Here is a 15,875-nt window from a genome sequence, read left to right as displayed (position 1 = left end):
TTTGGATTTGCCTGGGCCTTGAGTAGCGTGCATATTGATGCAGCTGCTATTTTTGCATGTAGGAGTGGGACAGGTCGGTCACATGCTAAACACATGAGTGTGAGGACCACATCTGTGCAACAATCTTTCTCCATCCTTTACAACCCAACTTTTACCACGCAGTGCCTTTACGACGCAACTTTTACAACGCAAACCATTACAACGCATTGCGCTGGGGGGCGCTCTAGGATAGGGAATAGATTTAATTTACTATTCAACACCTTCCCTTCTATCCACGGGCACTGGAGTTGGAATAGTAAATTAAACTATTCACTATCCAGCACCCCAAAGCGCTATGCGTTTCAAAGGCATGCGTTGTAAATACCGCGTTGTAAAGGCATGCATGGTAAAAGCATGCGTTGTAATGTCATACATCCGGTGAGGGTGCCCCTTTCTTATTTCTGAATTAGAATGGCATGTATGAATGTTTTGCGACTGAAATGTGGTGAGAAATGTAAAGGTGCTTTTTTTGAGAATGTTTGGAAAAGTTTTTTGAGAGGAGGCGAAGGTCCTAAAGACCATTGCAGACTCATAAACTCATCCTGTTACCATTGAGGAAATTGGTATTCATTACTTTAGTGCACCAAGCCAATGCTGCACTACTTTCCTCATTCTCTTTCAGGAAGCAAAAATCTATTGATTAATAATGTTTCCAGGTTGTGCTTTCGCTTGCAATGCAAAGTGTTTTATGCCCGTGCTCACAAAATAATATAGTTTTGAAATTAAAGATATCTTTTTGTGCTTGTCTATTACTCAGACCTAACTTCTATTCAATTCAATGTATTAAAGTTTTGGAACTCGAACGAGGTCCACTTAAAAGGATGCATTCCAATTAATAGTGCAATAAAAAAACTTAACCTACAGCAATTTAAAGGAATAAAATTTGGAATTAGCAGCCAAAAGTAAGGAAACTGAGGAAATCCTGAATTTTGCAACTAACAATTAGAAAGCAACTGGATCATGGGCAAATTTACAATTACAATTTTAAATTAACTTCTAACTTCAGACCAGGTCTGGCATAGATACAAATTCTGGTGATGATCTATCATCTCGCACATAAAATTTAGAGTCTGATTTCATGTTTTGCATTTTGAATACTCCATCACAATTACATTTCCTGAAGTCTTTTAAGAAATGACATAGGGTACATAGGATGCTGTACACTTATAATAACTCAGGCATGATATCCAACACATGCATGACAGTGACCAGCTTACCAAACTCTAAATCAAGTCTGTAGTTTTTTTTGGGATATTTACCATAATCTTCATTTTTTCTCACAAAGTGGTAAACATTTTCCCATGCAGAACATCTTTAGGGATTAAACAGGCTTTGTTTTGAGCAGTTTTTAAATGGATAAATAGATACCAGTTTTATATATTATTTCATATAAATTAAAATACCTATTTCAAAAAATGTGAACTGAAGTTTTAATTTTATTTAATGTAACCGTATTTCCTATGAGGTTTTATTTTAAGTCCCTACCCCCAGTATTTTATCTTATCTTATCCTATCTTAGGTGCAATTTGTAAAGCGCACTGACGCCGAGGCTTCCTGGCGCTGACAGACAGAGTGTGTGAGGGGGCAGTTGCAGTATCAGTGGTTAGTCATTTGTAGTGTTGAATGGGGGGGTGCAACTTGCGGAGTTTCACTGCATGGAATTCTGGGGAGTTAAATTAAAACTCAGTGAGATACTGTTGAGATCTATGAACGGCGAACATCATCATGTTGCTCAGCTTACACTGATTTATAGCACCAGGAGCTTGTTCAGGGGTACAAAGTCAGTGCAAGCGGCATCTCATGGAATGCCCGAGGGCGATGCTTCTTTATTTTCACCCAAGTAGATTTTCTACTCGAGTGGCAGCTTTCTCACCTTGAATTGTCACGACCGCCCATGAAAATCACTTTAGGAGATACCAGTTTTTGCTTACAAATAGTATGTTGGGGAGCCATATGCAAGAAAAAACTCCACCATGGAGGAATGTGGCCAGAACTCTACATTACATTTATCACCCACCCTAGCACCAAATTTACCACAAAAGTGCAGCTTGTGAGTACTGAAATATAGTAAAGTTACTCAAAAGTTTATATTGTATTTTGATGATATTGATACCTGTTTGTTCACAAATGGTTTTCTTCTAACTTTCTAAATTGGTTTGGGAATGTAAGTGTGTTTTGTCCTTTACTTTAAAATTGTTGATACTGCTTGAACTTAACACACTCTTTGCTGTGGATTTTGGGCTGCTTGTTGCATAGCTACCAGGGACTTCACAGAAATTCACTTTGTATTGTATTTTGATCTAACCAGAGTGAGTTTATGAGTTGGTTGGGGTGTTGTCATATCAAATTAATTAACTAATTTCAGGCATTATCATTCAGCGGTTAGGAGAGTTTTGTGTAGCATTTTATGACCTGAGTGTAAGTTTCCCGATTCATGCCCGTATATAGGTACAATTTACATTTCCCCTAATATAGGCTTGAAATCATACCCATATTTAGACATAGCCCATGCAGTCCAAATACAAACATGGCTACTTCCACCAGTTCCGAAAAGCCACAACGATTTCCTGGAAAATCGACTTAAGCTGCTAGGGAACCTCCCCTTGCTTGAATATTGATTTGTCCAAGAACTCATGGAGTTTTAAAAAAAAAACATTCGCTTGGGCTACTTCGATGACGTTATTATGTCCGACTTTACGTCAAACAAGGCACCTTCAAGGTATAAATATGCCTTCACTTGCTATGGCAAACACATGGTGGTTTGGAGCAGTTCGACTATCTACTTGCCCGGTGAAGCTCGCTACAGCAAGTGCCGAAGAAAGCCGACCCTCCAGCTTACACATTGATCAGAGACTGTCCTTATCGCCGACGATTCAGCTCAATCAATCAATCAATCAATCAATCAGAACACTTGTAAAGTGCGCTACTTACCCGTGAGTGTCTCAAGGTGCTGAGGGGAGAGGGTGCCGCTACTGCTCCAAGTGCCAGGACTTCGACCCTGGGGGTTTCTTTTTCTCTTTAGTAGAAAATGGCTTGACACCCAAACTATTACGGCCAATGGTTTTATAAGCAGCCGTAATAATTCTCGGCAACTGACAGGGCTTATCGGCATCGGGGACAGTTTGCAAGGCATTAAACACCTGAAAGTTCACCGCATCTCCCTTTATATTAGTAAGGATGAGATCGGAAACTACGTCAAATGTGCCGCATAGTCTCATTCCCAATTCAACCGCAGCCTCAGGTCCATGTTCATCTTGAACACACTTAATGACCAAGGGAAGGACAGCCATTGACGGAGTGCCGAAGCACCTCGTATACACTGCCGCAAAGATCTTACCCCAGTCACCAGCTTCCAGTATCAAGTCTTTAGACTAACTAATTGTAAGAATCCTGTGTTTTTCAAAAGGACTCGTATTAGAAAATACTGCTTCCAGCTGGTCAAATTTCTCGTCAAGCCAGAAACGCATATTATCCTTATCTTGGGGATGCTTGCCCATCACTGCATTAACCATTACAGGACTAAGCTTCATTCCGCTCGGTCCGGCTGGAAGCGCCGCAACACAGGGGGGCCGCCGCCCGGGAGATTGTGGGTAATGTATTGTTCTAAGGCCCTAATACCTGCAATTGCGGTAGTATGTAGGTGCCTTGGATCAGCAACGGGTACCGCCCCCGCTTGAGGATGCGGTGTAAATCCAACCAAAACAGGCCAAGTAGCGCCTGGAATGGACAAAGGACCTAATCTAGTCATCGTTAAAGAGTGGGAAGGGCGCCATTAAACCTAACTCGATGCTGTCAAGCATTAATTGGAACTTCCTGTGTTGTATAAGGAACATATTCCGTGGGCACGGCTGTGTGAGTATATGTGTGGAACACACCAGTATTTGCGTTCACATCAGGAAAGGTCACCCACGAGTAAAAGATCTCTAAAGGGTAAGCAACCATGATAACTGCCATGCCCTCCAAGGTGACGTTATAAGTTTGCAAATGATTGGGAACCGCAATGTGACTATGCTGCAGTATGTCAACTTCACCCATAACGTCACAAAAAGAAAGTGGTGCAATGCAAAACTATGTAGCACAACTGGGTAGTGATTCAAAAGTAAACTGTTTTTATAGATTCAAGCTTGCAAAGACCTATGTAACTATAGGTAGGTTTATCCATCACCATTGTTATCCGGAAACGATAGTGAGGGGGTTATGGACTGACATAAGCACTACTCAAGCGACTTGTAAATACAACCAAACCACGTTGGGCGCCATGTTGCAGGGATTCTGCTCCTACACAGAACTGTGCATAGAGACTTAGGACCTCAGTGAATTAGGGTGTACCAAAACCCACCTTAGTACCCAAAGCCCCTACCAGACTAGCAATTAGTGACTCATTGGTTCTTCGTCCTATAGCAAAAACACCAATGATTAGTCAGCCCAGAACATGCGACTTAGGTTACCTCAGGTAAGGTGGAAAACAAGAGCACTCTTTTGTTACAGTCTTACAACAGTCCAAAACAAGGAGTAAAAAGAGACACAAGCAAGTTTAAATGTTTATGTCTAACGCTGTGATCTCATGTGCAATACCTTAGATAATACAAGCAAACATATTACCAGAAACAAGGTTGTCAGCATTGTTATTATTCCATAAAATACAAATGGAGAAAGCATCCTATAATGCTAAAGGGAAACAGGTTTAAAAAAAACTAGATTTCACCCTCCCTAGCTAGTAGGTTAGTTTATAACTACAGAAGGTCTCATAGGATTACATAGGCGGTCCCATACCTCCGGTACTCAGCAGAAGTGGATCACATCGAGTACTGCACAAGCTGTCAGCCTACGAATGTTCTCCAAGTGTGTCTGATCATGCCTGCACAGTGCCTTCTTAAACAGGCCAGTATCAGAGGTGGCCACAGCTGCATATGTGTTATGGCTAGAACGTGCGCTGATCATTCCGAATAACAGACACAGTGTCCATGATAACGTTGACGGCCCAGGCTTTCACTGTACAGACTAAACTAGCAAGGCAGTTTAGAAATGTAACATAACACGCTATTCTCATGTGAAGCAATATATTCAGCCTGCTCTAAACAATATCACAAGTGCGTGTGATGTGCAAAGCATAACAGGAAAGTAAAAATGGCGTTTAAGCTTCTAATAAAGCCATGCTAACTTAACACTGTGTGAGTGTAAGGCTCAGCCCCACGACAGCACATCTTGATGAAGTTGCAAAAAACTTTGAAGAAGCCTAATGGACAATGTGAAAAGGTAAAAAGTTTGACTGGATTTGTTTTTTGCTTTAAAATTGTTGGTGCTGCTTCAACATAGCACACATTTCATATAAGCCAGCTGGCTGTGTGTACTATAGCTACCAGGGGCTTATTGGAAATTCTCTAAGAACGCTGTTTTGATATACCCAAAAAGAGTTTTTTGTGTTGGTATGAGTACCCCTTCCCAATTAGTAACCCTATTTTTAAAGAAATATTCACAATGTGGTGATTCCCGACTTGGCACATTTATCAGATTTTGTGTGAATCTGATATCACGCACATGGTTATACTTAAAGGGCGCGATAGTTATGTCAGGCAGAAAGCCATCCAACAGGTTGTCGCAGGCTTTCCGTCTACAGGGGGATTTCACTTTGCTTCTGAGGGGCTTACAGAGCCTGTTGGGGTGGCGGGAGGAACAGTAAACCCAAAATGACAGTGGAGCCAGCTTTGGCTCTGCCGTTGGGATTATGATGTCACTTTGTACCTGCCCTTTCATAGCTCTCTACTATGAGGTCTGAGGGGCACCATACATCCTCCAGCATATGGCAGGCAGTGCATGGTGTCTGCCATATGGTCCATGGATGGGATAAATGTGTTTATGTTATATTGAGGCCTGTGCTGCAACCTGCAGCATAGGCCTCAAAAGAAATGATATACTCTCCGTTTAGCGTGAAGGCGGCCGCATCATAATAGCGGAAGAAGGACTACTGACTCCTAGTCCGGCGGTCCTGTTTCTGATTTGATGCTAGTCGGACTCTCGTCCGACTGACATCATAATTAGGGCCGACGTATTGTGTATTTTTGTGATACTAATAATTTATTTGAACAATAAAACCACTAAATACTAAACGCCCAAATCCAAGCTTTCTAAGAGAATGAATAGTAAGTGCACATTTTAAAGGACTTTTACAAAAATCCTTTTCACTTCAGTGGCGGAAATTGCATTGCTGTATCTGTTTCAACGAAGATGATGAAACATGTGGCTCACTTTATAGCATTATGCTTTGTAAACAGAATGCTAAATATGTATAAGGTTGACTCTGCTGACATCAAAGAAGAAAGGAATTTGCGATGAGGTTTGGAGCGCCCACACATGAAACGTACTTTTGTTCAACAATAATTTGCAATTTAGATTATTTATTATAAGAATAGGTGCACACACAGAAGAAGTAAAGTTTGAAACTTTTCATCATTGAACATGGCATCATTTTCTGACCTGAAAGAGCTCCATGATCGATACTTGGATCCAACAGCGGGAGTGACTTTATACATGGCAAAGGATTCTGCCTTCCATGATGATTTGATTACACGGATGTTACCTTCTTTCAACAAAATCTTCTCCTCAGGTCTGTTTTTAATAATTAATGTATTTTTATTTCATGTTGCTAGTGAAATCAAAAGCAGGGATAGGCAATTGACATGATTGATCAAATGTACATTCTTGTGCTTTGGGCAAAAACACATTGATAATGAAAAGTACATTGTAAAGTATGTCAATATTTACCATTCATTCTTAGCGTCTTGTACACTGTGTATTAAAAAGCAAGATGGACAACATAAATGTCCCTTACTTTCCCTGATGTTGCACACATAATGTGTATTTTCAGAATAGAGAAGTGTAATAACACACAGAAGGCTGTTTCTGCAGCTCAATATATAGAATTCACCAGAGACTGAGAAGAGACAAATTGTATTACAGATCTGATGCCATGAAATATTAGTGACATTAAAATTTTGATGATTCATAAATGCAATAAACAAATATATTTCCCTAATTCTTTGAATGCATCTTTTTTAATCTCACTATTTCATGACAACACAGTTATACCTGAGTATATATGCACAGTTGGAGGTATTTTACCATAGATTATGTAAATTAGACTCAACATCACAGGCCCCCACACCCTTTAGCTTGCCCAGAGGGTAAACATGGCACGTTCAAGGGCTGCATTCAAAGGTGTATCATCCTGCCACCTTTCTGGAGGTGGCTGTGGTTTTAAACATATTTAACTGTTGTGTTATATTTGGATACTGTGTTAGACTGTGCATTAAACTACTTCTAAGTTGAAGTTAAACATGTTGAGCTAATGTTAATAGTACCATCACATTGAATCAACCACACAAAATGAGTTAGAGATGACACCTTATAACATACATTGTGTCGCAACAAACATGCAGGGCTGCAGAACAGGGCCGCGTAGAAATCACCCTCCTTAAAATGATACCTTTCAGTGCCCCTGCAAAGACCCACCAATCAATCAAGTCATGAACTGTATTTAAAATTAAAGATTTAAGATATTAACTATCTTTTGAATTAACCCTGTACATGTTTCAAAGAAATGTTGTGATGGCAGTTATTCATATAAGTTTTGTCTCTTGTTATTATGTCTGTAAATGTTATGATGTTTTCCTTACAAATGTCTGTTTCTACCCAAATCAAGCAAGGAAAAAATGCTATGATTTATGAAAAGCTTCAGTGGATCATTACAAACCAAAAATGGACAAGTCGCATATAAAGGTGTGATACATATGAGTGTATAACTTGGGCTGAATATTTAAGTAATAGTGGGTCAAATCAAAGTCCATAGAAGGAACAACTTTTTGGTTTCTTCTACGAGAGTGAATTTTGATTGATGGTCTGGGAGGCACCATTCCCATTTCGATTTTGTACGTACTGATTCCAGCCTCCACAGTCCACAATCGAATCACTCCGCTCTTCAGCTAATATATTGGGAGACTTTGGCACTGTTCAGAAAGGTAAATTAACTACTAGCAGAACGTATTCCTATAATGTTGTGTATTTATTGTTTTTGGGTATTAACAAATCGGACTGTAAATGTATTCAAAAATATAGTCTTACTTTTACATCTCCCTTGAAACAGGGGAAGAGACACATTTATAAGTGAAAAGTTACTACTGCCAGAAAGGAACAGTAGTAAGTACAGCACCATACATGGCCAACCACTGAAACTGAACACCTTCCTGTAGAAAATAATGATGGTTGTGACTTTAAAAAAAAGTATTCACTTAAAATAAAAGTAAAATGTACATAATCTTATTTAATGGTTAAAAATTATCTGAAAAACATATCATTTATGATAAATTATTTTAACAGCATTTTATTTTTAGGGTGACATTAGGTTTTACTGAAATATAATTTAATTACTTTAGATTATGTCTATACATCACTTATAATAAGTAGTAAAAACATATTTATTCTGTGTGAGGAATTTTTTTCCTGTATACGTCAGAAAAATAATGCTAATTTATTTCAATATATTTGACTAACTGATTGCCTGCCTACCCTATTCAGTGTTGGGAGGACCACCAGATTTCTGTTGACCTAGCCCTACATTGATGGAAAGCAACCTCTGATCCCCCAATGTGATAGGAGCTGTTTCAGGTAGCACCTTACACAGCCCGCTGAACTTAGAGCATACTGTCTGAGTCCTTATTCGGTTTCCCACATCCAGGTAAAACCTGGTGTGGGTAGAAATATTGACCTCACACCCAGTAGAAACATTCCCTGGATGCTCTGGGACACCACTGTGTGTGATGCTCTGAAGATTCTGGCATTCATGGGTCCTGTGGGCACTGAGCAATTAACAAAGTTCTCCTAAAATGTTGCAGGCACAATAATGACACAGAAGACACGCTAAAGACCATGACAGGAGTTTTTGCAGTTAGTCGACCAACTGGCAATCACTCAGGGTAATATTCTGGGCCTTTGCTCTTTTGCTTACCATGCCACCTCAGATCAGTCCAGTCTCAGCTATCTGCAAATTATTCTTGCCACTGCTTCAATATGAAAAGCCCATCCCAAAACAGGCCCTCTCCTAAATGCAACATGAACATCCCAAGAAGGGGTTCAGCCAGATTGGGCCTTGTCAGTTGGGTGTAGGTTGGTTCCAGGGGCACAGTGAACAAGTGCTTCTTAGTCACTTAGGGCTACATTATAGGGAAATGGCAAGAAATGGCAAGAATATGTCATATTGGTGGCAGTTTGTTTAGCTAGTGCCTTTGCAGTCACCGTTCAACCCGGGTGCCTGTGTTGCATGCAGGATTGCTTTTGTGCAGGAAAGGGTACCTTCATGCACAAACACAATCCTCAAATTGCTTCACATATAGAAATGGGAAGTAACAGGGATAAATAAATATATTTCTCCTCATACGCCTCCCCTGAGGAAGCATATATGTTGGTGCATTGCCAGGTGTAACACTGTTGGTAAATGTGAGAATGTGTCTAAAACCACTTGAGCTGCATGGGAATACACTGTGTGCCCTGCTTCCTCTCACATCGTAAGCCGGGCTCTGGGGAATGGTGTAGCTGAGGCTAAAATCTTCCAGGGCAAAGGGCTAAGTACCCGGTTCCTTTTACATATGTTGCTGGGACCTAATGGTTGGGGTCCCTGTGACCAAAAGCAGCCTGGCAAGGGGTGTGTTGTCTTCCTTCAGTGGGTTGGCCACAGAGCCACTTTACACAGCCAAATGCCATGTGCAGCGTGGCATTGACTAGATGCAGTTCTTGGCTTCATGGCATGGTCATAGGCCAATCCCTGTGGCCAATGCCCCACCGCACAAACTTGGAGGCCTTGCACAGTGGTGGTTAGATTAACATTTGGTAATTGAATATTTTGTTACTTTAAGAAAAGATTTAAAAAAGTAAAACAGTAGAGTTGTTGAGAAAATTTGGTAAAAAAAGCTATAGAGCAACCCAGCAGAAAGTTATGCTCACCCCTCCATAGATTTAGAGAAGAGGTGTCTAATGGATAACTAAAAAATACATGTATATTTTAATTTTTACAATCTCACAGGACTCTTACAGGATTGTGAATGGTAAAAATTAGTACATGAGTTCTCAATACACGTTATTAGTATGAATGCTTTTATGGTCCTTGTTTTGAGAGGAGGTGAGTAAGAGGTAAGTACAGTGATGATGAGAAAAATGAGATACAATCTTGCAAGACTTACTGCATATGATGTTAATCAGTATCCACTATTTATACCCATTGGCTTGGTAAAAGTTGTGAGTAAAGTACACTCTCTTCCCACACTTTACTATGCAAACCTATTATCAGAGAGTGGGGTGTTAGCAAGCTGTACAATCTCTCTCTGCCTACCACTCCACACACCTGTCATCTGAGAGAGGTGCCAGCAGCGAGGCCAGTCTCTCGTTATGCACCCTACTATACATACCTGAGAGAGGTGTGACAGCAAACACATCAACTGAGAGAGGTTTCGAAGGGTTTCCTAGTCATTGCCTGCACACTATTACCCACACACATCATTGAGATACAGGTCTGAAAAGGAATGGCCCGTCCATCACACATCCTACCATGCACACCTGTCATCTGAGAGAGAGGTCAGAAAAGAGTAGCCAAGCCATTCCCTCACCCTACTATGGACATGCGCCATCTGAGTGAGAGGTCTGACAGGAGAGGCCAATCCCTTTCCATGCACTACTATGCACACCTGTCATATGATAGAGTAGTATGAAAGGGCAGACTGTTATTCTCTACACACTGCCATTCCCTTCTGCAAGTCCATTCACACACCCTAGTATGCATACCTATCATCTGAGAGAGAGGTCTCAACAGAAAGACCAGTCTCTCTCCATATACTGTACCACACATTCCTCTAATATGAGAGAGAGGTCTAGATGTAAAGAGCTGTCCCTCTCCTCTTACTATTAGATATATCTGTCACCTCAGAAAGAGGTCTGAGAGGAAATTGCAGTCCCCCTACTCACTACTGTGCACACCAGCATTATATGAAAGACGTTTCAAGGAGAGTTTACTCCATCCACATATCCTACTATGAATACCTGTCATCTAAGAGAGAGTCCTGAAAGGAAAGGACAGCCCCAAGACACACCCTGCTATATACACTGGGCTTGCAAGAGAGGGGTCTGAGCAAATACTTCAGTCTCTGCACATGCCCTACTATGCATAGTTGTTATTTGAGAGAGAGGTTTGAAAGTAAAGGGTAGACCCTCCTCATACCAGTTTGCAGACCTATTAACCAGCAGTTTTACTATGAAAACTGATGTGGAAATGTGTAACAACGTCATATTATGAGGCAGCAGAATGGAAGTATAATTTAGATTTAAACATGTCTATATGGTAAGTCTATGTTTTCCCTTCTGCCATTCACACATTGCAGCACATCACGCTGAGACTGTGATGTATAACAGTCTGCATAGTATGGGCATGTTTCAAATGTACGTATCTATATCTAACACAACATATCTCGAACATCAATTCCCAAATACAAAACATGCACATACTAAATGGTAAACATCAACTAATTTATACATATATTCCTACACATATAATCTACAATCTTAACATCGCCTCCACTAACTAATGTATCTTACTAAATATAAATGTAAATCTTAACACTAACACTATCTTACCCTACACTAATAATATGTTTGGGAAGGTGTCCAATGTCAGAGTGAGTTCATCCATATGTAAACATCATGTTGAGCAGCAACATAACAGATAACCAACCTCCTAACCAAAGCTCGACTCCATTATCCCTGCTCCCTAATGGTGATGATTTTACAGCTGACTTTGCTGAAAAAACAATGAAAATAGAGCTGGAGCTATTACCCAGCACCCCAACTCTGCTATCCAAGATTCAGCCCACAGGATTAGGGGAGGCGGCAGAATCCATGACGATGCACTCATTTCCGGGACTCAAAAACAATGCCTCTTGGAGCAGTATTCTCTAACCAGACTGCACTGAGATACTTAGCAACATGGCATCCATGAAACCCTCCAACCACTTTGGTGATCATCTACCCGCCAAGCTATGTAAAGATTCAATCTCAGCCGTTCTACCTCTCTGGTCTAGGATCATTCATGAATCCCTCTCACAGGGAAAGATTCTGCACTACCTAAAAGTTGGGCAAGTTACTCCTAGTCCTTGGAAGCCCAAAACTGACCTATCAAACCCAAACAACTTCTGACCTATTACCAGCAGCATGACTCTAGCGAAAATGCTTGCAATGCGTTCACTCACAACTCTGCAAACATATTGAAAAATATCCACTCCTGGATCCTCATCAGTCAGGATTCAGAGCAGGGCACAGCACTGAAATGGCAGTAACTCACATTGTGGATTATGCCGTGGGAGCCCTTCACAAAAATGTCCCTTGTCTCCTGATCCTTTTAGTTCTGTCCTAAGCCTTCGATACCATCATACACGAAAACGTGATTGATCTCCTACAACATAGTATGGGATTGTCGGGCCTGGTCCTAATATGATTTGCCTCCTTCCTTAACAACCCCACGCCAAGGATCAGCGTTTATCATACCCTGGCATCCAGAACCCCTGCCCTGATTGGAGTCCCCCAAGGTTCTGCACTCTTGCCCACAATAGGACATAACAACTTTAAATGCCACACTAGCCTAAATTCAACAATGGCTAGCTCAGAACCATCTCCTATTAAATACACTCACAACAGAATGTCCTTTGATCATCCTTCCTAATCACTCCGCTCCAACCCTTGACTGGTTTTAACACTTAACTGCTCTGAACTGCACCACTCACATTATAGACTCTGCCAAATCTTTAGATATCTCCTTTGATAAACATCTAAACATGCAGGCGCACATCAGTAATACTATTAGGAGATCAAATTTCAAACTCTCACACTGAAGAAAATCAAATCATTCCTTCTCCCCAAAAGTCCCAGGTCGGCAGTCCAATCCCTAATTATCCCAAGATTGGAAAATGGGTTGGTGACCCTCGCAGAAATTCCCAAAGCCAGCCAGGCCCCACTTAGAGCTACCCTGAATGCATCGGTCAGTCTTTGAATGGATTCTAGGAAATCTGATCACATTTCACTGCAACTTGTGCAGTTAAGCTGGTTATCTATTGAAGCTAGAATCCAACTAAAGATAGCTTGCCTGACTCATAAAGCATACACCACAATACCCAACACTATCTAGCAAACAAATGTGAGCTATCGGGCTCCAGCCGGAATCTCAGAAATATGTCCACCCTTCTCTTGAAACCTCCAAGATTCAAAAAGAAATTATAGTATGAAGGCTGTAGCACAATGGATGTCTTCCAACTGCCTCCAGTGCAATGTTAATAAAACAGAAGTCATGTTATTCAGGGAGGCAAAAATGCTCGGAACTCCAGACTGGTGGCCACAAGATCTGGGAGCAGTTCCAGAACCCAAACAGGTTGTTAAAAATCTAAGACCAAGAATTATCGCTCAAACAACACAGCAACTTTGTTATAGGCTCTTGTTTCCACACTATTAGCCTGTTGCGCAACATTTTTCCCCTGCTCCCAGACTCTTTCAGGAGACCTCTCTTACAGGCACTTGTGTTAAGTCGTATCGACTATTGCAATGGCCTATTATTTTCTGCAAACAAGGGTGTGCTGGCTAAGCTCCAAGTTATCCAGAATACGGTGGCCCGTTTAGTCCTAAATGTCCCCCCCAAGAACAGCCTCTCAACCTCTTCTGGACCAACTGCACTGGCTTTCAATCCGACAGAGAACTAAGGGGTATATTACCAACAACTAGCGATAATTTTTGTCTCTAACTTGTTTAGAGACAAAAATTATCGCCGCACATCGGCGATTTTTATCGCAGATAAACCTTGCTATTAGCAAGGTTTATCGCAAATGCGATAAAAAACGGCCGCAATGCATGAATATCGCTGAAAAGTCAGCGATATTCATGCATTATCGAGCAAATGCTCTTAGCCATGTTATCCACCTCCCATTGGATAACATGGTGAAGAACTGCTCAGGGCAGGTGTTAGCTTTTGGAGATATTCGCGCTTAGCGCGAATATCTCCAAAAGTTGGTAATAGGAGATAGCGATGTTAGCGACTGTTTCCAGTCGCTAACATCTTGGCACGCCCACTTTGCATGTCATTAGTGATAAATATCACTGACATGCAAAGCGGGGCCCGAGATGGTCGCTATCTCCTATTAGCTGTCACTAACTGGTGTTAGCGACAGCTTGGTAATAGGGAGATAATTTTATCTCCGCTTTCTTGGCTTTTAAAGCCAAAAAAGCAGAGATAAACCCCTTGATAATATACCCCCCAGTTTAAGGTATGCTGTGTAATACTTAAAAGTCTCAATGGACAAGGGCCTGCCTACATGGAAAAGAAATGTACCCCATATATTCCGACCCGCTCTCTCAGATCTAGCGACCAACTTCTTTTGGTGGTACCCCGTGCTAGAAAGGCCAGGCACGGTGGTAAAGCTCTATCCATAACGGGACCCTCATTATGGAACAAACTCCATTTGTCCCTTAGACAGTGCTCAGAGCATCTAAAATTCAGAAAGCAACTCAAAACCCTGCTGTTCAGTAATCAGATCTTGATCCGACCGCTATTATTCTGTTCTCTTTTGTCCTTGGCTCCTAAGCGCAGAGATACTCCATTGGGAGTCGATTCAAGCGCTTTACAAACCCGCAAATAAATAAATAAATAAATAAATAGTACAACCGTACATACACCGGTCTTGCTCATAGAATCTGGAACTCCTTGCTAACTGAGATCAGATCCAATCCTTCTACTACCTCCTTTAAAAAAATGCTCTAAATGCTACTAATGTACGAACGCTAATGCGCTGATCATACTCTTATGTTCTGTTAATAACCTAAAAAGTGAAATATTTTCACCAATGTTTTATGATATGTTCTCACCCTCTTTTTGTTCTAGTCCTCGATAGCTCCTTTAACTGCATCAACCGCTGATTTTTGCTCTTCCAGGATGTTCATTGCACATCTTGGTTCTTTCTATGTGTATGATGTTTTACCTGAAGCGCTCTAGGGCACCGCTGATACACCCTACTCCTTATTCGTCAATGTTTTCCCTCAGGTTGTAATCTCACTCACCTTCTTTAAGTTCTGTATAATTGCTGATGAGAACACAATACTGCGCTCTGATACCCCTTTGGGGTCTTGTTCACTCTCTATAAAACTGTTCAAATAAATAGATAAATAAATAAATATAGAACTGCAAAATTATTTATTTCGATACACACGATAATCTAATGATATCGTTTTTGTGTAGGTTGCACCATAACACATCAAGCACTCAAGGCAAAAAGTAAAAAATAAAAAAAAAGATTATATCACAGTACTAAAATCCTGACTACGACTATCTAAAACATATCTACTTGTTTCAATATCTGTACTGACACTTATTACTACTTATCTATATCTAACACAACATATCTTAAACATCAATCCCCAATCCCTTAAATATATATGAAACAAATACAACACCATTTATATACTGAATGTTAAACATCAATTGATTTAAACATGTATTCCTACACATGTAATCTGCAATCCTAACATCATCCCCCACTAAATAACTTATCTTACAAAATATAAATGTAAAACATAACACTAACTCTGTCTTTTCCTACACGTTAGCTAAATCTAATAACAAAATAAAATCTAACTATCTAAATATAAATCAAAATGGTGAAAGGGAGGAAAAGGCGGCAGTGTCCAGGGAAATTACTTCTGTGCAATCAGGAAGAGGGCGTTCTAGCATCCATGAAGCAATCATTTGCTGTCCAACGTAAGGC

The 15,875-nt window shown here is 40.6% G+C and overlaps 1 protein-coding gene across 1 annotated transcript in view; it reads left to right on the top strand.

Annotated features, from left to right (window-relative positions):
- The first annotated feature begins 6,487 nt into the window (after window positions 1-6,487).
- Window positions 6,488-15,875, top strand: part of LOC144752106 (nicotinamide N-methyltransferase-like) — a 93,225-nt gene continuing 83,837 nt past the window's right edge. Inside the window, exon 1 of the mRNA XM_078640048.1 lies at window positions 6,488-6,643. Within this exon, the coding sequence (XP_078496174.1) occupies window positions 6,496-6,643 (148 nt within the window). The 5' untranslated portion in view covers window positions 6,488-6,495. The remainder of the gene's footprint in view (window positions 6,644-15,875) is intronic.

Source organism: Lissotriton helveticus, chromosome 4_2 (assembly GCF_964261635.1).
Source record: "Lissotriton helveticus chromosome 4_2, aLisHel1.1, whole genome shotgun sequence".
NCBI classification, from domain to species: Eukaryota; Metazoa; Chordata; class Amphibia; order Caudata; family Salamandridae; genus Lissotriton; species Lissotriton helveticus.
This window is presented reverse-complemented; position numbering and strand designations above follow the sequence as displayed.